Source organism: Rhinichthys klamathensis, unplaced genomic scaffold (assembly GCF_029890125.1).
Source record: "Rhinichthys klamathensis goyatoka isolate OS25496 unplaced genomic scaffold, OSU_Roscu_1.1 h1tg000180l_1, whole genome shotgun sequence".
Classification (NCBI taxonomy): domain Eukaryota; kingdom Metazoa; phylum Chordata; class Actinopteri; order Cypriniformes; family Leuciscidae; genus Rhinichthys; species Rhinichthys klamathensis.
Window position 1 is genome coordinate 2,141,001 of NW_026606708.1, and position 21,679 is coordinate 2,162,679.

A 21,679-nucleotide genomic window follows, 5' to 3' on the forward strand; every position below is an offset into this window, starting at 1 on the left:
TGCAAAAAATATCATGCAAAGAGGCTTATATATATATATATATATGCTACCGTTCAAAAGTCTGGGGTCGCTAAGATTTTTTAAACTATTTTTGAAAGAAGCATCCTATGCTTACCAAGGATGCGTTATTTGGCGAAAATATGGTTAAAACAGTAGTATTGTGAAATACTACATTTTAAAATTGTTTTATATTTTAGTGTCTATTCTGTCACTTTGGATAAATCTAAAACATCCTTGCTGAATAAAAATATTTTTTCTTTTTTTTTAAATCTTACTGACCACAACATTTTGAATGATAGCATCTGATCTGTGAATGCCTGCTGTGTGTGAAATTACGATGTCATCATGTGTGTGGCAGTTTGAAAGAATTCTTACAATATTAGATTGAAATCCACACAGATGACCTCATTATGTATTTTACACATATTCCAGATCAGCCGTATTGTAGAAAAATCCCAACTCTACAATCATATCTTATCTGTTTAGTGGCCATGACGAGAATATGTGTCTGTAATATGGCCCCAGAACAGCAAGTTTGAAATCAGGCAGTGTTAAACAAGGGCCAAACACTTCTCTGTGCAGTAAACTCACTAAAGTAAATAATCTGAGATTGGCATCTGTAAATCATAAGCAAACACAACTTAATAACCATTTACATGTTTTGTGGTTTGAAGTTTAAAAACATACAGTAGATTTCAGTACCATTCCCCATTTGGAACTTATTGTCTTCACTTAGAATAATTATAAATAATTCTGTCATATAGGTTAGTCTCCACCAAGCATGGTAACTTTCAGTAAAAACACAGTCCAGCTAATGCAGATTTCTCCACTGGTTTAGAACTGTGGCGCAGAGTAAAGCTCACAATGGCAGCTAATGCCACTCATTTCATTTATATTATTGCCATTGCAGACATGGAAATTAAATATTTGTTGATGTTCAGTTTATTTGTAATTTTAAAGTTATAGTTTTTGTGCTTGGTGGAGTTACATGGCTCAAACCATATCCCTTATTGCATCATGAAAAATGTCATTCCTTGTGCTGTGTGAAAGTCACCTCTAGGCAGTCATATTTGTTAAGATTATAAAAAAAAATAAAAACATCTAGATAAGACTTTCCAAAAATGAAACTTAAATCAGATAAATCCAGTTGCAAAAACAGCCTGAACCTGACACTGATACTGTATATATTTGATACTGCACTGAAACTACAGTACGTTTGTTGTATGAATACATATGTCGCCCTCCTGTGCTGAGATGTGGACATGACAGACTGTTGATGTGCAGTCTATAACCAAGAACACTTATCAAATGAACATGTACTTCAGTCTGTAACAGAAATCGAGCTATCGATTCACTCTACTGTCAGGTGGTCTGTATTTAACAGTGACACTTACATAATATCCACTAGACTAGAGGACTCATTATAATAAGTGAAAGCTTTAGTTTCTCTGAGTCCCTCTGAGTCGTCTATCTTTATGAGCTCTAAAGGTGGGTTTAATTAAATTAAATTAAATTCCTTGCATGGCATCTTTTATCTTGTGCATTTTGTAAGATGTCTGGAGTTCAGCAGCATTGGTAACACCTTAACCTAAACAACAACTATTACTACAGCACTCACAGAGAGGGATGTGCTACACCCCTATGGCCCCAAACCAGTGACAGAGACCAAACCTGCAGCTTGAATGTTTTCATTACCTTCTTAGAGTTGACATTATTTATCTATATGCAAAAATAACTTACCAAATAAGCCACCTTACACACTGATCTGAAAGCTCCAGGCTCTCTTTCACCTTCAGACCAACATCTGTAGTCCGTATGAATAATTGGGCCCAGGGAAGCTGTCTAGTCGGGGAATATGGAAGGATCTCTGTCTTTCTGTTAGTTTTCTTGTGGTCCTGCTCCTCTGAATGGCTTGGGTTAAGGTGTGACCAACACTAGGACCTTCTCATCTGTTCAGAATCTTCTTTCTCGTTCCATCTCAGTCTCTGGGTGGTGGGTTGGAGGATCATGACTCAGATTTGGGAGGGGCAGGGTTGGTCTGGTAACCGCTGCCATAGCCGCTGATGGAGGTAGAGTTGGTGATGAGCTCCACAGGAGATGTGCTGCCAGGGCCCAGATAGGCCCGATGGCTGGGCATGGGAGAAGGGGCTTCGCTGGGATTCTTCCCGAGGATAAACCTCGTCTCATCTTCTAGGGTGGAAGCCTCCTTTGCCAGGCTCTTGCGGTAGGAGACAGACAGCTTGTTGGAGCCGTCTGGGAGCCAGTTAAAGTGACGGGCAATGAAGACCAATGGAAGAGGAAGCATGGCCACAATGATCAGAGCAAAACACATGACTAATGCCCAAGGAGGATAACTCTGGAACCTCTCCATGGCCTGATTATAGGGAAAAGGAGAGAAAGAAATGGTGAAATGCAATAGAAGACACTAAGTTAACTATTAAAGTCCTTGAATGATAATTTTCCAATTTAAAAAATGTCATCAAAATCTAGAATTCATTGCTAACTTTCTCCTTGAAATACATGTACTACCATTCAAAAGTTTGGGGTCGGTAAGATTGAAAAAAAAAATTTAATTCAGCAAGGATACATTAAATTGATCAAAAGTGACTGTAAAGACTTTTATAATGAAACAAAAGATTTCTATTTTAAATGCTGTTCTTATAAACTTTCTATTCATCAAAGAATCCTGAAAAAAAAAAAAGTATTACGATTTCCACGAAAATATTAAGCAGCAAAACTGTTCTCAACATTGATAATAATAAATGGCTGCTGAAAATTCACAGAAATAAATTACATTTTAAAATACATTAAAATAATAAAGTTATTTTAAATTGTAAAAATATTTAACAATATGACTGTTTTTACAGGATTTTTAATTAAATGAATGTAGCCTTTGTGAGTGTAAAGAGACATTTTTTAAAGTAACTCCAACGCTTTGAACAGTAGTGTATTTATCTGAATATGAGCATAATGCCTAGATGTACTTGCATATATAATAGAAGGGGAAAAATATCCACATATGTAAACTAGGGGTATTAATACAAACTACCACAAAATTTGTTTGATTTTAAAATTTAAAAACTTTTTTTAATAGATATATATAGCTTTTTATGAACAAAATGTAAAAACTGTAATGAAAGATAAAATAGCCAAATAAATATAAAAATAATATTTAATTTCAAAATATCAAACAATGGAAGCATAAATGAATTTTATAGTTAAGCATATATTTGGGAACAGGGAATAGGATGGGAGATATTTTCATAGTGTATAACTAACCAGGTCTTGCACCCATGCATTGTATCCTGGAGGGTTGATGGCCATCTCTACAACACTGGCAGAAATCAGTATGATCAGACACACTGGAGACACATACTTCCACAGGTAGAAGTAAACAATGCACGGTCTGAAACCCAGCATGTCCTCCAGATCCTGCATGAACCTAATGGACAACATAAAGCATGCAGAATTACAGATCAATATCACACAAGGCAAAAGCAAACTGGATTGCATAGAGACTATATTTGGGGTTAGCAAGAACAAACACTGAGGAGATCTGATTTCAGAGATAATAGTGGCTTTCGCACCGGAATTCAGTTATAGGAACAAGCCACCAGGGCGGTCTTCGTGAATCCAATTTTCCACTAGGGCCATTTTTCTGGTTTTCTGGTCTGGGCCATTTGTAGCGCCATAGGCTACGTTCACACAGCAGCAGAAAACACTTCTCAGTCTAGGGCTGGACGATATGGCCAAAGTTTATATCACAATATATTTCTTAATTTCGGTCGATAAGATATAATTCCGATATCGAAATGAAAAATATAAAAGTCTCAGAAAAAGTGCCAAGAATGCCCACAACGGATGTCTGCACCTACAAACTTCTGAAAAATGAATGGCCAAGTCTATGAAACATCCTCCTATAAAACTATATAATATTTTATAAAATAAAAAAGGTACAAATAAATGAATGTTAACCTTTTATTTGTATTTAGCCTTCAACCAAACAGGAAATGTGAAATCACTGTCAAATAAACAAGACACTCAACTTATTAATATGAATATCTTTAAACTTTAAACTATAATATAGGCTGATTATGTTATTCTTATAGATTGAAACAAAAGTGCTTCAGCCAGGATAAAGAAAAGGCTTTTAAAAGTGCTCAGAGTTGCTGCAGAAAACAGAAAAAAGAGTGATCAACAACAAAAACACATTTTGCTGGGGCAAGGACATTGTTGAGTGTTTATGACACCCTGAATTCATTCGATTGATCTATCAGAATGTGGGGTTTACATGAACGCTAAACAAGTGATCGGGTTGATGTGCGGTTTATATTTCACAAGCTTCAAATCGGAATATATATTTTTGACATGCGCTCACTGCACAAAAGGGTTTCCCGATGTTTGTGCATAATAACCATTCTCCTACATTTGTTCTTTATTTGTTTTAAACAGCAGACTTAATAATTATCCGTTTCTGGTCATAATTTGGAGACAATGAGCATATGAACCGTTGTGCTGTGCTGCTTATTTATCACGTAGTAAAAATGCTGTAATGTAGGCTATATTGAAATATCGGAAATGTGTTTAAAAATCATATCACCGTTATTGATATTATTATGCCGCAATAAATATTGATATTGAATTTTTGTCCAGCCCTATCTCAGTCACGTATTTGAGTACCTAATACGGTTACATTCACACACAGTTCAGTTATTTACAGGAGTGACGACCACATTCTATAACCAAACTAACATCCGTAAATTTTCAGGACTCACAACCGCATTCTCAGAAAACACATGCTGTGTGAACGGAACGTGAACAGTGTGAGAGAGCCGCTCTGCACTGTGCATGTCTACCATGTGTTGTGGGTTTTCATGTATGGTTTTTCGGTATCTAACAGTGACGGAGATATGAGTGTTTTAGATCCAGTCACTGTTTTCCACCGAAGCTGCTCCCATCAGTTTTGTGTGCAATGTGAGCCACAAATGCTCCGCTCTCCACCCAGATATAAAAGCTGCTGTTTTCAGTGGTATTGACGTCGCCATCTTTGATATTACTTTGGTCAGACGCTACTGTAAGTTGCTGTGAGAACGGGACATGTTGAGACTCATTTGTCAACTTGTAGTGCTGCGCATCATCGAGGCTGAGAAAAGAACATGACACTGCACACAATGGGCGACAGGTGAATGCTATCTATCACTGTTTTCCATGTTCTTGGAAAAGGTGTTCCTATAACTAAAATCGTTCCCAGTTCCTTCAGTGCGAACAGACCAAAAAGAGCATTCTTTTTAGCACTCAGGTGCGAAAGCCCCTACAATCTTCTTTTGAGTAGCTCTCTGAGCAAAACACCAGAGAACAGCACTAAACAATCTGCCCACCTTTTTGTGCCATAGACCCAGGCAACAGATATATTCTCCAGGATCACCACAATAGTGAGGGGCAAACCAGCAGAGTAGTCATCAAACATGGTGACAAAGTAGTTCCCTGAACGCTGGACAAACAGCAAGCCGCACAAAAAGGCCACAATACAACAGCCCACTGGGGAAATACAAGATCACACAAGTTAGTCGGTGCCTTATCAAATTGGCCCAGGATCATTTAGAGTAAACTTAATTTACTGTCTCAGAAAAAAAGAGAAGTGAACAAACCAGGAGCTCTCACCTGTGAGCACCTCTTTGCGAATTTTGAAGGTATCCAGAATGGGTGTGGTTATGCCAGTCATGGTGCCAATCATGCTGCCCAAGCCCAGGTTTATCAACATGAAGAAAAACATGACAGACCAGAAGGGAGAGCCTGGAAAATGGGTCATAGCCTCTGTGAAGGCAATAAAAGCCAGACCAGTGCCTTGAACAGCCTGATGAGAGAGAGAGAGAGAGAGAGAGAGAGAGAGAGAGAGAGAGAGAGAGAGAGAGAGAGAGAGAGAGAGAGAGAGAGAGAGAGAGAGAGAGAGAGAGAGAGAGAGAACCATAAAAATCATAAAAAAATCTAAAATTAAAATTAAAATGAAAAAGATATTTTCATGAAATAAAAAAAACTTTTACAAAATTGTAAAAACTAAATAAAATAAAATAAATAGTCTTAAAAATAAATGTTATTTTTATATAGAATATATTTTAAAAGTTTCACATTTTATAACCTCTTTTCATAAATGAAATACGCCACTAGATACCACCAGACACTAAGAAGTGTAATGCTGGTAATTAAATAATCATTTAGCACACTCATTTTGGCAGCACAAATATACTAAAATAATAAAGTAAATGAAGTGAAAAGAGGAAACACTGAAAAACTAAAACTAACAGTAAAACTAACAAATAAAATAGAAATGAAAAAGCTATAATAACACTGATAGAGATGAATAAAAAAATTGAATTGTGCATACATAAAAAAAAAGAAAAATACAGAATGGCTCTAAAATTATAAATAGCTTGAACAGTGCAATATATTCCAGAACATTACGGTTCAAAGGCATTATTACAATCGACATTTTTGTCTATTGAGCTTGGCAAAAAAACAACAACATCCTAAATGGCTTAGCTGAAAACCTGCTGAAAGCCTTTAGCTCATGGGCCAAACACCTGCCTTATTGAGCTCATCCTCCAGCAGACACGGCTCCAGCCCCAGCTGCGCAAAACTGTCCTCTTTCACAATCTTTATTACGCCGTACATCTCCGCATAGTCCGACGTGGTGAGGTGGGAAAAGTTGACGTGAGGGGGGATGAGATCCTGACTCAGCACATTTGAGTTCAAGTACCCTAGAATCTTTTCAGCATTCCTACATGAGAACAACACAGACATGAGCTTTAGATTTAAAGTATTAGGCATAGTTATTATTATATTATAATGGAGAGTGTAACTTAATCCAATCACAAAAATGATCCTTTCATGAGAATAATGAAAAGCATTGAGAGGTCATACGTACTCCACAACACATTTCTCGTTCATGATGTTGGCTTTGAAGCCCAGCACAGCAAACACTACGAGTGTGGCCAGTATAGAGGTCATGAAGTTGATGAAGGAGACAAGCACGGCATCAAAATGACAGTTGTTGTCTCTCTTGTTGTAACTGGAAAAAGCGATGACACCTCCGAAACCCAGACCAAGAGCAAAGAAGACTTGAGTGGCAGCTTCACGCCACACCTGCGGCTCCAACATGATCTCCAGCTAAAATGAAATAAATTAAAAATATTTATTACATTTGAGTGATTGAAAATCTAATCTCTAAGTAAATGAACAGTGCCAAATAAGTGTCAGCATAGCTGAAGGCCTTCTATTGCATAGAATCATGTGTGATTAATGTAATAGAATCATATTTCATAATATGAATTTGATTAAATATCCCAAATACACCACAAGAGGGAGTCCAACCATGTGATGAGCGCTACATTTTAGCTGCACACATTTTCTTTTAAAGATTGCTGCCTATAAAGATTTGTTTACACTGCATGAAATGTGTCTGCTAGTTTTCTTAAGTCATCTGGATATCCTAACTTTCACGTGTGCGTTTAAGAAAGTGTGTGCACACAATCGCCTTACCTTGGGTGTAAACATGTGAGCAATGCCATCTACTGCTCCTTTAAGAAACATCCCTCTCACCAGGAAGCAGAAGAGCACCAAGTACGGAAAGAGTGAGCTGAAGTACATCACCTGCAATATTTATTGTTTTCGTTCAAATGTTTTAGAATGATTTGTGCATACATTTCTCAGAGAACAAATTTTTTTTGTTTTATATTGTGTATTAATGCTTTTGGAATTATTTATTACAACAAGAGCTCGTAAATTTCGGCACATTATAAATGTATTTATTCTTCTTCAACAGTTTTTTTGGTAAGAATCCACTCTTCCCACTTTTTTTGGTTGATATCTTTTTTTGGCAATTAATAAACAAAGAAAATTCGAATAAATTCTATTTGTATTTATTTATTTATTTTAAATTAAATGTAAACATTATTTTAGATACACTTATTTAAGTATATATATATATATATATATATATATATATATACATATATATATATATTTTTTTTTTTTCTATTGTGTGGAGGCCTTATGGAGTCTCTTTTAGTTACTTGACATTTGGCCGGTTTCATAAACTGCTTAGACTAGCTTTACAAGTTTTCTTCAAGACTGGTCTACATTTTTGTCATTTACATAAAAATGTAGATTAGTCTAATTTGAATTTAAAAAGTAAGACTGATAAGCCTTAACTAATTACTAGTTGCTCAGACTAGATCTTAAGACTTGCTGGTTAAGTTTATGCAACTGTCCCCAGAACAGGTGGTGAAGCTCTATTGGTCTGATAGGATTAACCAAAATTTTAATTTATAGAGAACTATCTGTGTCCCTGTTGTTCAGACACTGTGATACATTTAAACAGCTGGTAAATGGGCATTTTTTCCACAAAATATGTGTTTGCAAAAACTGCAGCACTATCACACCTTGAATTAGCTTCAAGGAGAAAGCAAACGTTCCACTCTGAGAATATAATCATAATTGCGCATCTTGATTGTGTAATTGTTCAGATGTGCCTGATAACCCAGCATCTGCATATTGTGCCTTTGAGCTATCTGAAAATTGATGTTTCTCAACTCAGTTGGTTCTCATTTCATAATCTCATGCAGTAGCAAGTCTGCCTCACCCTCCCAGAAGACTGAATGCCCCTTATTACAGCCAGACAGACAATTATCCAGGCAGCCAGCAGTGACAAAGTCATCCTCCAGTTCAGACCGCCGCTGTCTGCGATCGAGCTGGTGATGTCCAGGGTCTCGCGGTACCAGTAGTACGTGGTTGCTGAGCTCTTCTCACACTCAGGCTCCACAACTAATCAGACAAAAAAGAAAAGCAGAGACAACATTCCTTGTCTATTCATATTTCTTTACACCACTGACTATTTAATGACCCTTTGGAAAAGATCAGGATGGTATTTCTTAGGATTTGATTCCGATTCATTTCAGTTGGGATGTCCATTTTGTCCATACTGTAGGAAATAATTTCTCTTTCTGCTAATGTTGTCAATTATACAGGACAGTGTTCAAACCGGTAACTCATCTTTTTGAACGATTCATTAAAAGAACCGACTTTAGTCATGTGTACAGAGAATCAGGCAGGAATCGTGCGGTATTTCTTTTGATTCACTACAAAAAATCGGTATCATTCAAATAGAAATTGTGATTTATTGGAATATTGATTGTTTATTGATCTTTATGGTCATTGTGTGAGGAACTGCAGAGCACTCACAGGATTGAGTGCCGTTCTTCCTGATGGGACAGGCGCTCCAAGGCAGAGGATATTGAAACGACTGGAAAAAGTAGAAGATGCTCCAGCCTATAATCACATTATAGTACAGACCCACAAAACCACACACCTGCAGTATGGAGAAAAGAAAGAACAAAGGGTATTGGTTAACATCTAGAAAATAATTAAAGGGTTAGTTCAACCAAAAATGAAAATGATGTCATTAATGACTCACCCTCATCTCGTTCCAAGCCCGTAAGACCTCCGTTCATCTTCGGAACACAGTTTAAGATATTTTAGATTTATCTTAAACTAAGACGCTGCTGACGTGTAATCTGGTGCGCCCGAGCTTCGTTTACAGTCTGAGGGAGACGCACGCTGTAAACAAAACACTCTTCGCAAATATGTCTAAGGATTTCGACATAGAGGAAGACTTGCATTTTTTTGCCCAGCCGTATTTATTTGAACCCGAATACACAGACGCACCAGATACACGTCAGCAGCGTCTTACATCAGCAGCGTCACTGAACGCGGATTGACAACAGAACCGGAAGACAATACAATGCTGAATAAAGTCGTAGTTTTTGTTATTTTTGGACCTAAATGTATTTTCGATGCTTCAAAACATTCTAACTAACCCACTGATGTCACATGGACTGCTTTGATGATGTCTTTATTTCCTTTCTGGACAAGGACAGTATACCGTACATACATTTTCAATGGAGGGACAGAAATCTCTCGGACTAAATCTAAAATATCTTAAACTGTGTTCCGAAGGTGAACGGAGGTCTTACGGGCTTGGGACGACATGAAGGTGAGTCATTAATGACATAATTTTCATTTTTGGGTGAACTAACCCTTTAAGATACTGAATATTGAGTTGTAATACTGAAAAAAGAACAGCCCCCTGGAAAGGTCTTATCTAGTTTAAGGCTCATTTTGCTTGACTATAGACTGTTTACTGAACATCTGAGCCACACTGTGCACTAAAAATAACAAGAGGTGACAAAATCTGGTCTAGCGATCTGGCACATTCTGGGATTCTTTGTCTGGGAGTGTTTTCTGCTTTACATATGGCTTTGAAATAATTGCTATTTATATTAGAATTAGATGAACAGAAACCACAAAATCTACACCTAAATCCAAAAATTTCAAAGGTGTAATCTGAATGAGTTTACATGCCAGTTAAGGATTGTGGAAAGTTCATTTTACAGTACATTTCAGTCAGAGTAGCTCTTCCTGGCAGTTGTATATGTGCTGATACAACTGCACATGTCTGGCTCCTGGAGTCTCATCTGATATATGATCGGATGTCTTAATGGATAAAATCTGAAGTCTTTTAACTCTTAAAAATCAATAGCATTACTCCAAATATAGTGTGCATTTATAGAAATAGAACACAATAGAATAGAATGAATGTGTTATGTATGCTGAAATACCGTGCATTTTGAGGGTTTAGCAACTTGTGCCTGTTTACAGCAAATCTATCCCTTGATTTTTCCCTGCAGTCTGTAACAGGGCCGTAATGGTACTTTGCGACGTAACAAATCCACAGCACATTGAGTTAGTGAATAATTGAAGCACATTCTTTCTGCTGTAGCTTCATGGGTATTAATAGCTGAGGCTGCAGCAGAGCAGGCACATATAGTCCCTGAGTGTTTCTCTACAGTAATTTTAACTGTGGGACTTCTTATCTAGAATATGTTTACCCGACATCGATGTACTGAAAACAAAAAAGTTTTCCTTCTAATTTTTTTGCATACAAAAGAAGATCAAAACGATCCCTGTTCACACTGAACTGCGAAAACTATTAAAAACGCTGTATTATGCATGCCAGGCCAGTAGTTAGAGATGTCACTTTGTAAACAAACTATGCGCCTATAGACTGAAAACGTACTCATGCGCATGTCGTCACCGTTATCAAAAATGTGCATTTTTGAAGTTTACACAGAGACAATAACGTTATTGGTTTCAAAAACGTGCAAATTGAAAAGTTTGCGTTTTCAGGCCCCCAAAATACCATTGTCATGTAAATGAACGAGCAAAAAAAGTTTTCCGTTTTTAAGTTGAAAACAGTGTCATGCAAACGGCCCCTAAGAGGCATGTGATGTCAAAATGGCTATCCCTATGTGTTTTTTTCATTGCCTTTGAGTAGAAGATTAAAAAAACAAGGTTGATTCCCAATCTGAAGTAAATGAATCCAGCAGTCTCACTCAGACTACATAACAAATACTAAATAAAATACAAAAGACATTCAAGATTATATTATAATTAATATTTGTAAATGAACAGAATAATATATATATTTTTTATATATTGGTATTCAGCTCATTCTGTTACTAATGAGAAAGCCATTCACAAGAAACTGCTGATTCACACAATACCAGCTTTCCGCGCTGGTGCATCGGCTTATGGTATATAACCATCACCTCCCAAAAGGCCTTACATACTTGCTGACTTGCTATATCTCCAAAGTGCAGTTGCTTATACAAGGAAAGAAAACCAGAAAGTCCAGGTGCAGCTGGGACTGAAAATAGATTTATTAAATGTTCAGAGAGAGTGATATTTTAAGATCGAAACCCATCTGATAGGTTGCGTGACTGCGCTCATATTAAAATGATTTGAGAACAGTGCTGAGTAATGGATGACGCGGCACAGGTGGTGAATTAGCTCTTTTAGGCCTGTAACTCATCAAAAATAAATGCTTCTATTAAGGCCTTCAGAACAAAATAAAGGGGGGAAATGACATTGGTTATTCTTGGTCTGGAACTCGCAGGCTCCTCATTGTATTGTGACCCTTCTTCAACAATGCATTAGCATCTGAACTAGAATCTCAAATTGTATCAATTGCCCAGTCTGAGCTGATGTGAACCAGACACTCCCAATCTGAAGTCTGGAGATCGTAAACCATGAAGAATGATTTACTTTATCTTGTCTATATAGCTGTATTTAAAGTTTAGTTCCACTTTCACATTTGACCCCAACCACTCCGTGTATGCCCTCTATTTACGCATATACACTCTCAAACCAAGTTACAACATTATCTCAATCAAGAAAAGAAAATACATTTAAGTGACTGCTCATTTGTGTCTTGTGTTTCAGAAGAACATAATTCACTCACCATCAGGCTGGACACTCCAATGCCACCAAGTCGTGGACAAACATAATTCCACACTCCAATGCTCCCTCGACGAATCCTTTGGCCAACCGCCAGCTCCAAGAAAAAGAGTGGGATGCCAATAAGGATAAGAAGGATGAAGTATGGAACAAGGTAAGCACCTGTAAAGAGAGATAGCGACACTTGTAAACACAGAGAGTAATGTCCTTACAACAGTGTCTTTAATGACCAACCAATAGCCCAAGATCAATCAAGCTACAGCACACTGACCTCACCACCAAAATCCTTTCAGACTTGTTTCCCCTTTATGTTGTTTTTCCATACATACATAAAAAAGTAGTAAATTATTTTACAATATGTCTGTTGCTACAGTCAAAATACTATCTATGACTGCCTGGGCCATGTTTTTTCCTCATATTTTATATTTACATACATTTTTAAGTAAAATATATTATAAAGGGGTCACCTTTTATATTTTTATTTCATGTATGCCATTTACTCACCTAACTACATGAAACAATGTATGACATTAAATCATATAGTATAGTAGTAATTCAAACTACAGGATTTAATACATTTTACAGTATATACACTCACCGGCCACTTTATTAGGTACACCTGTTCAACTGCTCGTTAACCCAAATATCTAATCAGCCAATATTCGCATGGGCTTACCAAAATTGGACAATGGAAGATTGGAAAAACATTGCCTGGTCTGATGAGGCTGAATTTCTGCTGCGACATTCAGATGGTAGTGTCAGAATTTGGTGCAAATAACATGAAAGCTTCTGCCTTGTATCTATGGTTCAAGCTGGTGGTGGTGTATTGGTGTTGGGCGATATTTTCTTGGCACACTTTGGGCCACTTAATTTAGCATTGTTTAAATGTCACAGCCAACCTGAGTATTGTTGCTGACCATTTCCATCCCTTTATGGCCACAGTGTACCCATCTTCTGATGGCTACTTCCATCAGGATAAAACGTCATGTCACAAACCTCAAATCATCTCAAACTGGTTTCTTGAACATGACAAAGAGTTCACTGTACTCAAATAGCCTCCACAGTCACCTGGGGCCTCATTTATAAAACTGTGCGTAGAATCCTTACTAAAAGTGTACGTGCGCCCGAAAGCCAAAAATGTCGTACGCAAAAAAATATTCAGACTTATAAAACCGTGCGTACGCCAGAACCTGCGCAGAATTCACTTTATAAATCCCAGTCAGCGGAAGATTGTGCGCACATACGTCTCCACCCCGAAATAACCATATATGGAGATTATAACGCCTAGTTTTACTATGCATATCCTCATCTGCATATCATTTGCATATGATTATTCATCCACATGATAACATGTTTAACGGTACAAGACATTAGGAAAATATGAAATACGGATGTGCCGTCACATTACATTAATAAAAATCATTTAGTAGCCCATTCTTCCCTTGTTTTTTAAATAAATAAAATAAAATAGTGCAAAATGCATTTCAGAGAAAGTTCTTCTCAATCTTTTCCACTGGCCAAATAGTATTTTAATTGATTTATATTTTTAATGGAAACAGATAGACCTTGTTATTTGCACGAAACCATTTTCTCAGACAATCTGCCATCATGATAAGCAATTATCTATGTAGTTAACACATTAAAACACAGACAGCATGCCAGAGGAAAAGTGTTCAAAAGCATCACATCCACAACAAATATTTATATTTAATGATGTTTTATAAACAAAGTTCGGGAGGAGCACGTTCAAATAATCATTCCAATCAACTGGTCATCAAACAATTACCATGTCTACCCTATCAGCACGAGAAGGAGCATATAAATATTCACTCTGTCAACTCACCTAACATTCCTTGACAGTTTCAGCATCCCTCCACCACCCCGACTCCTCACTCTTGGCTTATCTTATTTATTTATTTCACAGCCAGGAATACGGGGGGAGTGCTCTGGGTTCGGGCCGAATACCTAACTCGGAGCCCTCTCCTCGGACAGCACGCCAAATACACATTTATTCTATCTGACTTATTTGTAAGTGTGAACTCGTGAATTGAATATAAAAATGTTGTAACTTCTCAGTAATGATTTCATGTTACTGGCCGTAATTCAGAACACAATTCCAAGAGGATGGCTCTTGGGAATCGAAATCGGCTCATGAGCCAATCATCATCATGAGCAAGGAAATCTTCACGGTCTCTGAAAACACACTCCCTCCGTAGAGCGTCATTAGCAAGGTCTTCTAACAGCGCTAGAGCATCCATTATGATGATATGTTATATACGCACATACCTTTTTATAGCCCATTCATTACAAAAAAATAGTATTTGCACCTGGTTAAGAATGCTGATAATGATAATTCAGGTTGATGCAATTTGATTTATTGGGTGATGTAATAGGATCATTTAGAAGTTTTTCATTTTAAATAGTTATTGCTATTTGGGCCAGATGGTATCGCCAAAACACATACTCTTCTAAAAGAGTGCGTACGCACGGTCAAGAGCATCCCTACGGTGCGCACTTATTTACGCCAAGTTTATTTTTTATAAATCCTGATATGTGCGTGGAAAAATGCGTACGCATCTCCATGATCTCCATGATATTGAGCACCATTGGGATGTACTGGAATGGAAGATTTGCGTCATGGATGTGCAGCATCTGCAGCAACTTTGTGATGATGCTATCATGTCAATATAAACCAATATCTCTGAGGAATTTTTCCAGCATTTAGTTGAATCTATGCCACAAAGAATTAAGGCAATTCTGAAGGCAAAAGGGGGTCCAACCCAGTAGCAAGGTATACCTAATAAAGTGGCAGGTGAGTACACACACACACACACATCAATATAAGAATTAGTTCATTAAATTTTTTCATTTTATCTAGTCTTTCAAGAAATGAATTATGTCTTAAGATATTAACACCCCAACTTTCACACACACACACACACACACACACACACACACACACACACACACACACACACACACACACACACACACACACACACACACACACACACACACACAATATATATATATATACTGTATATACCGTATATACATACTCATCTCATAGGATTCTACAACAGATATATATTTTTTCTCATCAGAAAATATATATTATAAAGAAATCAAGTATTGGGACTGATCTAATGTCAACCACACAAAAATAAAATAAATAAAACAGAACATAAATATCAAGTCAAAGTAGTGCAGTTGACATTACTGAAGATTTCCATAACTGCAATATAGTTGGATCACTGATTATATTTCTCTTTTGATTACATTTAAAAAGCTTGATTTCAGTAAATGACAAGTAATAAACATGGCACTTGCCTTTAGAGAAATGCATTTAAACAAACTATATGACCTGCTGACTGTCACACCATATTTTAAAATATATTAATCTTATATGACACAATTTGGATAATGAAATCCATTATCCTTATACTTTTCCAATTAGAGCAAGAACAAGTGCAAAGCTTAATTATTTTTATGTTTTGTTCTTCATACATTTTCTAGCTAAATTTCAACTAGATGCAGAAGATGGTATCTTATAGGCTAATGACATGACTGCCGGCATGAATGAACAGACAACAGAATAAAACAGCAAGTCACGCTGCTGAGCCCTGACGTCAAACTAGCTCCATGGTGACGAAGAGTTTGGTCTGAGCAGAGCTTCCTCTGTTTGAAGTCAAAGAACAATCCGAAAATAACTGCTTCTATAGACACACTGGGCGGCACACTGCTGGCGGATGACCACAAACCCCTCCTCTTGGGAGGTTATAAGTGTAATTAGAGCCAGGGATGATCACAGCAAAGCACTCCCCAGCCTCAGCTTATGACGAAGAACTGCTTGTTATCAGGTTGATTACTGCATTTCTTTTGTGTTCGATGTTGCTTTGTCGAGGCTTTTTGTCTGAGCTTTATTTATGCATACAACTAATGAAACAAACGATGGGAGACGGGAGGAAAGAGAAAGGGATGGACGGACAGATGGAAGAGAGAAGATGGAGAGAGCAAGGGTGCGTAACGTAAACAAGGCCTTCTGGGAAACATTCATAATTGCAAGACAAGCAAGGACAAGACATGACGATCTAATAAAGGTGTCAGGTTTCACTTTCAGATAACATTAACGTGTCCAACTATATTTTAGGACCTTTTTTAATATAGTTTGTATACTATTTTCAAGATACAGTAAATAAATTTTTTTTTTCAGATAATTTGCAATCAATTATGCACTGCAAAAACTAAATTTGCAACATAACAACATAAATGTACGTGTTTTAATATCTTATCAATTTTGCTTCACTTGTTTTCAGAGAATACATCTTAATTTTTCTTACCCAATTGCCATTGTTTGTTTGTTTTTTAAACAAAACATAGTAAGTTTTATGCTTAAACAATTTCATGGAATTACCTTAATTCATTATATTTTGAGGATATATTTAATTTTGAAGACACTAAGCTGATTCAGTCCCCTTTCGTCGACTACATCTCTGTTCCCTCCTTCAGGGAACGAGGATTACATACGTAACCGAGACGTTATCATTAAATCAATAATTTCCTGAAATCATTCTAAACCACATTTCTGTCTAGAGACTGTGAAACAGCATGAAATAGTACGCTTCAGATTAAAGGAGGATATGAACAATGAAGAATAGTCCAAGCAGCCAAAGAGCAATGAGAGCAGGGAAATTATTGTATTATGGCATGTAAATTTGCAAACCAAGACCACACTGGCCTTGATTTTCCTGTTTTTAAACAGCCCATATAACATTGCTGCCCTAAATAACACTATCGTCAGCTTAGTCAATTTAGAGAGACCAAGTAATAGTGCACAAGGCACACAGCTGACCCAAAAAAGACTGTCTCAATGGAAAAAATGTACAGCTAAAAAGAATAATAAAAAAGAGTGAAAACATTAAAGGAATAGTTCACACAAAAAAATGTAAATTCACTGTCATCATTCACGCCTCTGTTTTCTATACAATGAAAGTGAGTTAAGCCTGGGGCTATCAAGCTCCAAAAAGACAAAAAATATATACCATAAAAGTGCTCCATAAGACTAATCTTCTGAAATCATACCAAAGCTTTTTATAAGAAGCTGCAAATTAAAGGACAAGTTCAGTATTTTACACTTAAAGCCCTGTTTTAAGATCGTTTCTGATGAAATAGAACGGTTAAGATTGAAATTTGGACACATGCTGCTGGCCCGAGAATTTTTGGTTTCTGTGGTTGCACAGATTTTAATAATGTATTAGTAAATGTTGAAATTAATATGAACTAAGATAAATAAATGCTGAAGAAGTATTGTTCATTCTTAGTTCATATTTAACTAAGGTAGGTAACTAATGTTAACTAATGAACCTTACTGTAAAGTGTTACCGGATTATCTTTAAAGATAATATATATTTCTATCACTTATAAATCATTTCTGTCTTTTCAGGACTTACAGAAAGTTATTCACGCTTCTATTACCTCGCGATTAGACTACTGTAACTCAATATAAATTAATTTTCACTTTCGCATCTTCAGATGGTCCAGAACGTTGCTGCTAGTTATATGACTAATATGACCTCAATCTTAGTCTCTATTCATTGTCTCCTGGTTTATTTTAGGATCCAGTTTAAGATATTGTTTTTAAAGCTCCAAGCCCCATCTTACATTAAAGATCTTATCCTCCCTTTTTCATCTAGCAGATCCTTAAGATCTAATAAAGCACTCTTGAATTTCCCATGATCTCGGTTAAAACAAAAGGGTCATAAAGCTTTTTTGATCATTGACATTCATCTTGCACCTTCACTCATGGTTCTTAAATCTAGGCTTAAAATGCATCTTTATTCCCTGGCCATATTTTTTATGTAATTTTATATTATGTATGCTGTGTAATTTACTTTGGTCAGAACTTTGGTCAGCTTTAAACACATCACTTTTAGTGAATTACAGACCTGTCTCTCTCCTACCATTCATTGCGAAAACACTTGAACGAGTTGCTTTCAACCAAGTATCATCTTTCCTGTCTCTGAACAACCAGCTGGATGTCAACCAATCTGGCTTCAAGAAAGGGCATTCAACCGAGACTGCATTGCTGTCGGTCACCAAAGCCCTGCGGATCGCAAAAGCTGCTTCCAAATCATCAGTTCTCATCCTCCTGGATCTGGCTGCTGCCTTTGACACTGTGAACCATCAGATTCTTCTGTCCACCCTCTCATCACTGGGCATCACAGGTACTCCTCTCCACTGGTTTGAGTCCTATCTCACAGGTAGGTCCTTCAGGGTCACATGGAGAGGTGAGGTATCCAAAGCACATCAACTGACCACAGGGGTTCCCCAGGGCTCAGTTCTTGGACCGCTCCTCTTCTCCATTTACACCACATCACTGGGACCCATCATACAGGCACATGGTTTCTCTTACCATTGCTATGCTGATGACACCCAGCTCTACCTCTCATTTCAACCAGATGATCCCACAGTAGCTGTACGGATCTCAAGCTGTCTGGCGGACATCTCGGCATGGATGAAGGAACATCACCTGCAGCTCAACCTGGCAAAGACTGAGCTTCTCATCCTCCCTGCCAATCCGTCTCTACAGCACGACTTCAATTTCCAGCTAGATTCTTCCTCAATCACCCCATCAAGGTCAGTCAGAAATCTTGGAGTAATCTTTGATGATCAGCTGACCTTCACAGACCACATCACAAAGACAGCTCGATCATGCAGGTTTGCTATGCACAACATCAGGAAGATCAGGCCTTTCCTAACTGAGCATGCAACACAACTTCTCGTCCAGGCCCTGGTCATTTCTAGGCTTGATTACTGCAATGCTCTTCTGGCTGGACTTCCATCATGTGCAACTAAACCTCTACAAATGATCCAGAATGCTGCAGCTCGTCTGGTCTTCAACGAGCCCAAAAGGGCCCACGTCACTCCTCTGTTCATCTCTCTGCACTGGCTACCACTCGCTGCTCGCATCAAGTTCAAGGCGTTGACACTTGCTTACAGATTTGACCACAGGATCAGCTCCCTCCTACTTCCACTCACTACTACAAGTCTACATCCCTACCAGAAGCCTACGATCGGTCAATGAGCGACGGCTCGTGGTACCATCACAGAGAGCCTCAAAATCACTCTCCAGAACATTCTCATTCACGGTACCATGCTAGTGGAATGATCTGCCCACCCTCATCCGGAATGCAGAATCCCTGACAGCATTCAAAAGACGACTGAAAACTCATCTCTTCCGTGAGCACTTAACATATATCAAAAAAATAAAAAATAAAAAATTCTTTCCTTTTCCCTTAAATCCTTGCTTATCTGGCTTATGCTACTCTGAGCAATGTCTGAACTTTGTATTTTGAGCGCTTCTTGCGTTGTTTTTGCCTCTTCACGATGACTCGCTTGGTTTAGTCCTCAGTTGTAAGTCGCTTTGGATAAAAGCGTCTGCTAAATGACTAAATGTAAATGTAAGGTAAGCTTTGTTTAAATGTGATCTATAAATAAATGTTACCTACTAGAAAACATTTATGAATCTTTTATTGTGTTTTGATATACAATTAAAATGTGGAGAAAGTTATTTATTGCAGATTTGGAGCGACTTCAAGGTTTGTGTTTGTTGTGCATTTTGATTCAGTTTGAGGAATACACACACATGTGTGTGGGTCTTTTTATATGCACATAATTCTGCTATATGTGTCATCCAAATGAACTTCTGAACCCAACACAGTATTTTGTTATCTTCCCTTACAAAGGAACTAAATGCATTAACATGTACCGGTAAACTAAACAAACAAAAAAAAAAGACATAGAAGGCCTTGAAATTTTGACAGCCCTAATTTCACTCCCTCAGTCTCTCAAGGCTGTTCATTTGTTGCCAAAATGTACTGCTAGGTTTAGAAATGCAACATTGCATTAAAGAGTAAATTATTGCTTTAAAACGAATATTAAAGGTGAGTATAATCAACACATTGGAGGAAATGTTGATTTAGTTTTCAACTAATGGATGAAATCCAATGCAAAACACCTGAGGAAAACATTTATGTATCTTAATTGGTGCTTTTCTGCCTTTTTGAGATTGAAATCTGTTGTCCCCATCCATTGTAGTTGCATGAAAAAGAGCAACCATTAACATTTCTCCTTTTGTGTTTTATAGAAGAAATGGAGGTTGAATAAATTATTATAGAAATATAATTTATTTTAGGTTGAACCTTGAAACAGTTACAAATGCACATCACTAATAAGTAACTCACCTCCTCCGTTCTTCTGGCAAAGATAAGGGAAACGCCACACGTTACCCAGGCCCACCGAGAAGCCCACCTGGGCCAAGATGTACTGCAGCTTACTGTTCCAGGCAGGTCGCCCGTCTTCCAGGTCGGGGGAGATGTCTGGTTTGCCTATGGGCGGAGGGCCCCCACCTGCCATGCTCATCTGGCTGCTCTTGTAGTCCATGGGAGCCTCCAGCGCCAGGAGGTCGGCCACAGACTCTGTGACATGCTCATTACTGTGCTCGCGCTGAGTCACTTTACTGCTCTTGGGCATGGCTGCGCCGTGTCGTGGTGATCCCAACGATTAAAGGTGTGAAAGAAGAGCAGGGCAGAATGGAGGTCACAATAACTGCCCTTTTTGCTTGATACAGGTGTGGAGAATGAAGGTTTGTGCTCCTGTGAAAAGAGCATACAAACATGAGAAATCGGGCCACAAGAGATACAATTATGGCTTTGGGATTCATAATATAGGCCAAATCATCTTCCAAATGAATGTCCATTTGTGTTACATTTAACAAAATATATTTTTTTTTCAGGTGTTCTGTTGAATTTTATATCTCAAGCCTAAATATTACTCTGATTTATTAAAACTATCTTAAGATTGGTTTTGGGTCTAGACTATAGAATACATTTCATGAAAACCTAAGCAAGCTGTTGTAATAAAAGCAAATGCAAGCACTAGTAGGACAGATGGGAAGATTTTCTGACCCTCTGCATTGCAGTTTTGAACAGTATAGCCTACTGGAATTAACCATGGTAAAATATCATCATTTTGCCAATATTAAAATTACATTCATTAATGTAAAATAAAGTTAAACAGTAATATTGTGAAATATTATTATAATTTAAAACAGATATGTTCCTAATTCTGAGTATGTGAATCTTGTGTAGTCCACTGGTAGCAGGAATAGTATAGTATAGTATAGTATAGTATAGTATAGTATAGTATAGTATAGTATAGTATAGTATAGGAATTTCTACTCATTTCCAAATCTACTTCTGTCAAGACATCTCTAGGAGTGTTTGGCATGGTAATGGAAATGACAATGTTTTATGTTTGGTCTTGGCGG

At 37.4% G+C, this 21,679-nt stretch overlaps 1 protein-coding gene across 1 annotated transcript in view; it reads right to left on the reverse strand.

Moving 5' to 3' along the window:
- Positions 1-381: 381 nt before the first annotated feature.
- slc6a17 (solute carrier family 6 member 17) overlaps positions 382-21,679 on the reverse strand; it is a 29,014-nt gene continuing 7,716 nt past the window's right edge. Inside the window, exons 2-12 of the mRNA XM_056260988.1 lie at positions 20,595-21,005; positions 12,356-12,513; positions 9,238-9,364; positions 8,639-8,820; positions 7,537-7,647; positions 6,923-7,164; positions 6,583-6,775; positions 5,662-5,854; positions 5,379-5,538; positions 3,280-3,442; positions 382-2,374 (exon numbers count right to left, since the gene is read on the reverse strand). Coding sequence (XP_056116963.1) covers positions 2,006-2,374; positions 3,280-3,442; positions 5,379-5,538; positions 5,662-5,854; positions 6,583-6,775; positions 6,923-7,164; positions 7,537-7,647; positions 8,639-8,820; positions 9,238-9,364; positions 12,356-12,513; positions 20,595-20,883 — 2,187 coding nt within the window. The 5' untranslated portion in view covers positions 20,884-21,005 and the 3' untranslated portion in view covers positions 382-2,005. The remainder of the gene's footprint in view (positions 2,375-3,279; positions 3,443-5,378; positions 5,539-5,661; positions 5,855-6,582; positions 6,776-6,922; positions 7,165-7,536; positions 7,648-8,638; positions 8,821-9,237; positions 9,365-12,355; positions 12,514-20,594; positions 21,006-21,679) is intronic.